Raw genomic sequence first — 8,770 nt, forward strand, 5'->3', positions numbered from 1 at the left:
GAGAGAGAGAGAGAGAGAGAGAGAGAGAGAGAGAGAGAGAGAGAGATTGAAGATGACACCCACGGTTTGTCCCGCTCGTGGCCAAGGAGAGGAGATGAATGATGGAGAAGGTGGTGGCTAGGGCTTCTAGTGGGTGTTTGCTCTGGTAGGGTACAATTTGGGATTTTGGTGAATACTGAATAATGAGAGAGAAGGGAGAGGGGGTGTGTTTTGCTTCTGCCCGTTTGGGCTTTTCCTTTTTTTTTTTTAAGAATCAAAACGATGCAGTTTTGAATTCGAATAGAGAACCGGCTCTCTAAAAAACTAGTCCGATTTATCCGCTTCACCGTTTTGATAGGTTTTTTGCAGGCTAGTTTTAGACATCAACCGGACTGGCCAAATGACCGGTTCTCGATTAACCCGGTCGAACTGGATAGTTCGGTCCGATTTTCAGAACCTTGCTATTAATATTCTGTTTGTCCTAACGATATTGGATGATATATACGCCTCAAACAGATTTGAGCTTTCTACTGATATAATGACACATCCAACAATACCTTGTAACCATGGTGGAGGGGTCTTCAGTCTCTCAGTGATTCTCTCTTTTTTTTTTTTAAACTGAAAACTCTATTAACCATTAAGAATAATTAACTATTGAATAGTGGTAGTAGTGGATCAGCCTTTTCTTTTTGTTTTGGTCAAAGGATCATCTTTTTATTTAACTTGGCTTTTTGTTACAAAAATAATTCCTGAGCTTATTTAACCATTTGGTCCCAAAAATAAACATCAATGAGAAGAAGCCTAACTAAAAAAAGAAAAACTAACCAACTTGCTAATTAATCTTCATCATCGTAATTAACAATGCTTACATGCTAAAAACACCTGACCACTTTATCTGACCACTTGTTATTCATACACTTATTTAAAGCAAAATCTACACATGTAGATGTCTTCTCTCAATCTACATGGAAGACTTGGCCAAAAACTAAACTATCTTTTCATTTTATTATTGGTCTCAGCCTCTCCCTTCTCTTTTTGTTTTCTTTTTTTAAAATAGAGAAAGTACACGTAACCAACTAGTAATGTAGCCAACTAGAGAAAAAAAATAAAAACAACCAAAGAGTCATGCTACATGCTTGTTGACCAAATTAATTTTGTGAAGATCATCTGTTAGCTACGATAAGCCACTATAGGATCGTAGAAAGTGTGTTCTCAGTTATTCAAGGAGCGAAAGGGCTCAGCAATCCCATTCACAATAAAAAAATAACACAAACCCTTATCCTTCTCTCTATAGTCGCACGCGGCGCTGTCTAGCCGCAGGTTGGTGGTTGACGACTTCTGTCTCTCTTTTTCACCGGGGCAACACACGGAGCAATGGGTGGTTGCTGGCGGGCGAGCAACGAGTCTCCTTCGCCTGTATGTCACGGGGCGCATGGTGTGGTTCGTCGTAGACGGGTAACGTGTCCCCATCAGCAATGTGAGGCATGACACACGGAGTGGTTTCGTGGCAGATGTAACACCTTATCACACAAAGCTTTATGCTTAAGCCATAAAATAGAGGTGGTGTGGTATTATGACCTCTAAAATAAAATATACATAATAATAGTTTGAAAGAATCAGATTTCTGGACTTTACTATGAGTTTTTAATTAATAATCACATTTCTGGACTTTACTATGAGTTTGTGTATTTTTCTATGATTTCAGGTATTTTCTGGCTGAAATTGAGGGACCTGAGTAAAAATCAGATTCAGAGGTTGAAGAAGGACTGCAGATGCTGTTGGATTCTGACCTCCCTACACTCAAAGTGGATTTTCTGGAGCTACAGAACTCCAAATGGTGCGCTTCCAATTGCGTTTGAAAGTAGACATCCAGGGATTTCCAGCAATATATAACAGTCCATACTTTGCCCGAGTTTAGACGATGCAAACTGGCGTTGAACGCCAGTTCCATGTTGCAGTCTGGTGTTCAGCGCCAGAAACAAGTTGCAAAGTGGAGTTCAACGCCAGAAACACGTTACAAACTGGCGTTCAACTCCAAAATTGACCTCTCCACGTGAAAGCTTCATGCTCAACCCAAGCACACACCAAGTGGGCCCCCGAAGTGGATTTCTGCATCAATTACTTACTTCTGTAAACCCTAGTAGCTAGTCTAGTATAAATAGAACTTTTTACTATTGTATTTGATATCTTCGGATCATCTTTGATTAGTTTTATGCTATCTTAGACTTTCATGGGGGCTCGCCATTCGGCCATGTCTAGACCATTATCACTTATGTATTTTCAACGGTAGAGTTTCTACACTCCATAGATTAAGGTGTGGAGCTCTACTGTTCCTCATGAATTAATACAAAGTACTACTGTTTTTCTATTCAATTCAAGCTTATTCCTATTATAAGATATCCATTCTCACCCAAGAACATGATGAATGTGATGATTATGTGACGCCCATCATCATTCTCACCTATGAATGCGTGCTTGACAAACACTTCCGTTCTACATGCAAACAAGCTAGAATGAGTATCTCTTGGATATCTAATACAGAGGACCGAGTCCGAGATATTAGAATCTTCGTGGTATAAGTTAGAACCCATGGATGGCCATTCCTGAGATCCGGAAAGTTTAAACCTTGTCTGTGGTATTCCGAGTAGGATCCGGGAAGGGATGGCTGTGACGAACTTCAAACTCGCGAGTACTGGGCGTAGTGACAGACGTAAAAGGAATGTGAATCCTATTCCAGTATGATCGAGAACCTCCAGATGATTAGCCATGCAGTGACAGCGCATCGGACCATTTTCACAAAGAGGATGGGAAGTAGCCATTGACAACGGTGATGCCCTACACAAAGCTTGCCATGGAAGGGAGTAGGAAGGATTGGATAAAGACAGCAGGAAAGCAGAGGTTCAGAGGAACGAAAGCATCTCTATACACTTATCTGAAATTCTCACTAATGAATTACATAAGTATCTCTATCTTTATTTTCTGTTTAATTATTATTATTATTCGAAAACTCCATAACCTTTTAATATCCGCCTGACTGAGATTTACAAGGTGACCATACTAACAATCTCCGTGGGATCGACCCTTACTCACGTAAGGTTTATTACTTGGACGACGCAGTGCACTTGCTGGTTAGTTGTACGAAGTTGTGAAACAGATATAAGATCATGTAGGTGCGCATTGAGTTTCTAGCGCCGTAACCAAGGAAGCAATGATCACGATTTCGCACACCAGTACGCATGCCATATTTTGCGTACGCAGGGGTGTCATTTGTCCAACTCGCATATGATGAATCCATATTTGATGATAAATTTTGGCTTTAAATGAATAGATTTCATCACATAATCTCACATTTATTCACTGAATTAGCATGCATTTGTGATTTCCTTCCAAATTGCACTTAATTACAAAATCATGCTTTTTAGGCTCCAAAAATGCTAATTTTATTTCTCTTAAATTCTATTCGAGACCTTGATATGTCTGTTAAGTGATTTTAGGTCTTAGGAATCAAGGTTATTTTGGAAGAGATGGAAAAAGAAGCAAGCAAGAGTAGGAAATCATGAAAAAAATGAAGATTTTGGATTTCTGCATCTGTGCGTACGCATCATTGCAGCTGTGCATACGCACACTTCATTTTCTTCTCGCTCGCATACGCGGACCACACTGTCGCGTACGCGAGAATGCTGTCATATGCCTCATTAGTGGAAAGACACTGGGGGTGATTTTTGAGCTAATTTTGGCCCAGTTTGAAGCCCAATTCAAAGATTAGAGACTGGGGGTGATGCAAGCTTGAGGACATACATTCTATTAGCTTAGTTTTACATAGTTTAGAGTTTTAGAGAGAGAAACTCCTCTTTTTCTCTAGGGTTTAGTGTTCCTTGTTTATTTTCATTTCAATCCATAGATTATACTCTTGTTAATTTCAGTTTTTATTACTCTAATTGTAGTTTCTCTTCTCTAATTTTACTTAGCATTCTTGAAATTTTAATTATTTTGGGTTATGATTTTGGATCTTGTTGGATTTTGATTTTATTAATGCAATGAAGTTTTTCATGTTCCAATTGTGTTATTTGAATTGTTATTGTTGATTATTGCTAGTGGTACCTTTAATTTGGATTGTTTCCTCAATTTTATGATGCTTTTTACCATTGCTCACCAAATGTTTGAAGAAATGTTACTTATGACCCATGTCCGCAAACGCGAGCCCCTCAGATAGAGGAGATGTCCCGCATCGCATGGCACTTGCCTGCGTACGTGAGCGTGTAAAATTTCCCTCTCACGTACGCATGTCCTCTATAAATGTTAAAAAGTTGGTAAGTCCTGTAGAATTCATTTTTACACACTAAACTTCCTAAACGCATAACTTTTTCATTAAAAATTATTTTTAGTCCGTTGTTCGAACGGCATAAACTTCACGAACAATTTTCCTTTTAAATAAGTTTGGAAAAGTTTGAGGGTCTGGAAGCCGAGTTATAGCCTGCTGAAATTCGGTCAAAAATAAGATTTTCATAGAATTTACCAAACCTCCATTTTTACCACATTCTCAATTTTAAACCAAAATTTCTAAATCCCAAACCAGCAATAAGTCATTCAAAACATGTCCACATACTTCCATTCCTCTCAACAACACACCACCACCTCAAACCATTCACGAATTCCTCTATTTCCTATACATATCACTCAACAAATCCCACAGTCATAAAAAATCATGCACCATTCTTTATCAACCACGTTAATTAACACAATTTCATAACAAGCTCAACATTTTCATCAAAATTGCTAACCATTAACATCCTAACATAATCCAACCTATCCTATATTCATCTAGCCTATATTTTCACATGACATTACATATTATATACAAGAAACCAAAACTATACTTTAGTCGATTCCTTCCTAATACCCAAAATGTCTCAACTTCCTCAAATTGCAAGCTCCAAGTCTCCACCATCAAGATTTCAGCACCCAATGCTTAATTCAAGCTTCCAACATCCTCAAATATGTTTCAATTCACATTTATACTACCTAATTTATATCATTACATCCACATACACAAGCTCAATACCCAACCTCATACAATTTCAAGAATTCACAATGATTTTGAGGGTTCTTACCTTTCTTAAGCATCAATGGAGCAAAATCCAATAATTCTCTCAAGCTAATTCAAGCCTAAAACATCAAAATCACATAATCCATCAAACTCAAAACTCCAAATTTTCAAATTAAGGAGAGGAAAGCTAAGTAGATAATTGAAATTTTCTTACCAAATTAGTTAGTAGTCTTTGTAGAGCTTGGCGGGTGGCCGCAAACGGTGCGGCGATCAGAGCTCCGGATTGAAAGTTATGTGGAATAGAAATTGAAGTGAGGGTTTGGTGTTCTTGATTTCTCTTTCCCCAAAATTTCCCAAGTGCAGCGTGTGTTTTCATGAAGAGGGGAGACGTGGCTGCAGCCATATCATTAAAGAGGTGTTTGGGCTGGGCCTTGGGCCCGGTTTGATTCTGGTCCAACTGATTCGGTTCGTTCGGCCCAATTTTGGGCCAAAACCTTTAAATTTGTGCTGAAATTCGAATTTTTAATATTTTTATCCCCTTTGGATTAGTAGAATTTAATTTCATAATTTATTTGATTAATAATTAATTTATTGACTAATTATTCACTAATTACACGGGGGTTTACATCCTAACTAGCTAAATAAAAATTTTACCCTCACAATTAAGATTTAGTTACCTAAAAAGAGGTGTGGGTACTCCTTCCACATTTCGGATTCAAGTTCCTAAGTATGTGTTTCAATTCCAGCTTGACTCCAAGCTACTTTAACTAATGCAACCTCTTTTCTGTGCAACTGCTTAACGCTGCTATCATGAATTTGAATCGGAGTCACTGGAAGTGTTAAATCTTCTCTCAACTGAACTGATTCAGGTTTCAATACAGAACTAGCATAAGAAGAGTACTTCTAAAGCTGAGAGACGTGAAATACGTCATGAAAGTTCGAAAGATAGGGTGGCAGAGCTATACGGTACGCCACCGACCCAATTTTCTTTAGAATCTAAAACGGACCAATTTAACAGGGATTCAGCTTCTTCGTCTTGTTCAATCTACCCACTCCGGTTGTTGGTGTAACCTTTAAGAACACATGATCTCCCTCATCAAATTCTAGAGGTTTCTGCCTCTGATCGGCATAGCTTTTCTGGCAGCTTTGAGCAGTAAGTATTCTGTTTTGGATTTTCTTAATTTGCTCGGTGGTCTCAGCTATTAACTCAGGCCCCAACAAACTTGATTCCCCAGTTTCATACCAACATAGTGGAAATTGACATTTTCTCCCATACAGAGCCTCACATGGAGCCATTTCGATACTCGTATGGAAACTGTTATTGTACGAAAACTCTACTAGCGGCATATACCGATCCCAACTCACTGGTTGGTCCAAAACACAAGCACTCAACATATCTTCTAGGTTTTGAATAGTCCTCTCTGATTGGCCATCGATTTGAGGATAGTACGCTGTACTTAAACTTGACTGAATTCCAAACGCTCGTTGGAAAGCTCCCCAGAATCTCGAGGTGAAACGGGGATCTCTGTTAGAGATTATAGTGGTAGGTACACCATGCAACCTTACAATTTCCTTGATGTACAAGTGCGCTAGCTGATGACCGGAATTCACCCCATATAAAAATAATGAATCCGTTCTTTTGGCAAGCGCACAAAAAATATTGTCAAGTAATAACCCACTAGGAGTGGGATCGTAGCCATAGAGATTGGTAGATTTGAGCAATTTTAATCAATGGGTGAATTAGTCAAGATGAGCAAGATAGATTGTGATTGCAGAATTATAAATGAGCAGAAATATAAATGACTCAAAAGTAAAGAGAAGCAGTAAAGTGTAGGAAAGGAAATGGCAAGAATGTAAAGTGCAGAAACATAAACGACTTAATTGTAAATGGGAATGGGAAATAACAGAATGTAAAGAAAGCTATAAAGAATGTGCAAGATAAGAATATGGGAAATTCATTGAGATAAGGAGAAGTTGTTCTCTTTGGATTAAGTCCAGCTCATCTCATCTTCAATCATGCAACTCATTGACCTCTTGGCAATCATGATTGATTGAACCTCAATCCCTTGGTGATTCAATCTCTCAGATCTTGATCAATAGCCAATTCCTTGGTCTAATTGCTCATGAAGAGAGATATGCTTGGTCCCTGATTATACCACACATTCTCATAGATCCAAGTAGAGGGTGGATTATATGTCACCATATCCAATCACTAAAACCTAGATTCTACTCAAGTGTGAGAAGGGATTTCTAGCATGATTTCATGTTTCCTTTTTCAAGGTTCCCATGAAACCCATTTTGTATTCAACCTCTTTCCCAAGATGATTGAACACTAACATTAAAATGAAATTCCTTCTAGCAAATCAAACAGAAGATGAAGAGAAGAAGAAATTCATGATCATTAATCCATCAAGTACAACAAAGCTCCCTCTCTCAATGAGAGGGAATTTAGCTACTCATAACTTAAGAGAAAAGTACAAGAGATGGAAGAAGATGATGTGAAAAGTAAATCTAACTATACTTCAACAAAATTACTACTCAACAACCCTTTCTCAGTACTTTCAGGGGTTATTTATACTACTCCTATCACTAGAATTAAGAAAATACAAAAAGGAAAAGAAAATTACAATTGGACGGAAAAGAAAACTCAATAAACGTGACCTTCCAGGCTTGGCGTGTGACTGGCGCTTGAGTGGCGCGCCATGCCTAGCCACTAAGTTTGGCTTAGGGCGCCACGCCCAGTCCTTCAAGTGGCACGCCCCATGCATCCATCTCCCTGGTATGCCACGCCTTCGAGCCCAAGTGGCACGCCTAGGGTCTTTTTAAACCTTGGTTAGCCTGGCGTGCCACGCCTTCAAGCCCAAGTGGCACGCCCACGGTCTTTTTAAACCTTGGTTAGCCTGGCGTGCCACGCCTTTGAGCTCAAGTGGCAGGCGCAGGCCTTTTCCTTCTTCTTCTCCTTTCTGGAAAGTTGAACTAGCATGACATGCCCAGGGTCTGGCGTGCCACGCCCATTATGTGCGCTTGGTTCCTTCTCTGGAGAGTTGAACTAGCGTGGGACGCCCAGGGTCTGGCGTGCCACACCCCTTGTATGTGCTTGGTTTCTTTGATGGCGTGCCAAGCTTAGAACTCAAGTGGCACGCCCATGGCCTCCTAGTCTTGGCGTGCCACGCCTTGAAGCTTAAGTGGCACACCCAAGTGGGAAATGGTAGCTGTCGTGCCATACCTTCGACACCAAGTGGCACGCCCATATGTTTGGCCCTCTACCTTCTCCTCTGGAAAGTTGTCCTGGCGTGCCACGCCCTAGTGTCAAGTGGCACGCCCATATTGGTGTGTCCCTTCAAGCTTGGCGTGCCACGCCTGGGTCCTCAAGTGGCATGCCCAAGTGTTGGATCAGAGTTGGTGTGCCACACCTTCGACATCAAGTGGCACGCCCAAGTGTTTGTTCAGAGTTGGCATGCCACGCCTTCGACATCAAGTGGCACGTCCAAGTGTTTGGATCTTCAACCTCTTTTCTGAAAACTTGAACTGGCGTGCCACGCCTTGATGCTCAAGTGGCACGCCTAACTTAAGGTGGCTTCTTTAAGCTTAGCGTGCCACGGCTGGGTCTTCAAGTGGCATGCCCAAGTGATGGGTTGGAGCTGGCATGCCACGCCTTCGATACCAAGTGGCACGCCCAAGTGGTTGCCCCTTCTGGATTGATGAACTGGCGTGCCACGCCCAATGGTTCAAGTGGCACGCCCA

The 8,770-nt window shown here is 40.5% G+C and overlaps 1 protein-coding gene across 1 annotated transcript; it reads right to left on the reverse strand.

Annotated features, from left to right (window-relative positions):
* Nucleotides 5,750–6,322, reverse strand: LOC110271469. The gene is made up of 2 exons (XM_021122396.1): nucleotides 6,043–6,322; nucleotides 5,750–5,886 (listed from the first exon to the last, which is right to left on the reverse strand). The coding sequence occupies exons 1-2, from the start codon at nucleotides 6,320–6,322 to the stop codon at nucleotides 5,750–5,752; spliced, it is 417 nt and encodes a 138-aa protein (XP_020978055.1).

This window comes from Arachis ipaensis, chromosome B04 (assembly GCF_000816755.2).
Source record: "Arachis ipaensis cultivar K30076 chromosome B04, Araip1.1, whole genome shotgun sequence".
NCBI classification, from domain to species: Eukaryota; Viridiplantae; Streptophyta; class Magnoliopsida; order Fabales; family Fabaceae; genus Arachis; species Arachis ipaensis.

Bases quoted from the DNA above. Each gene is read 5' to 3' on its own strand.
- LOC110271469 (XM_021122396.1), bottom strand. From the start codon at position 6,322: ATGGCTCCATGTGAGGCTCTGTATGGGAGAAAATGTCAATTTCCACTA. The intron at 5,887-6,042 runs GTTAAATTGGTC...AACCTGAATCAG, and splicing joins GACGAAGAAGCTGAATCCCT to TTCAGTTGAGAGAAGATTTA.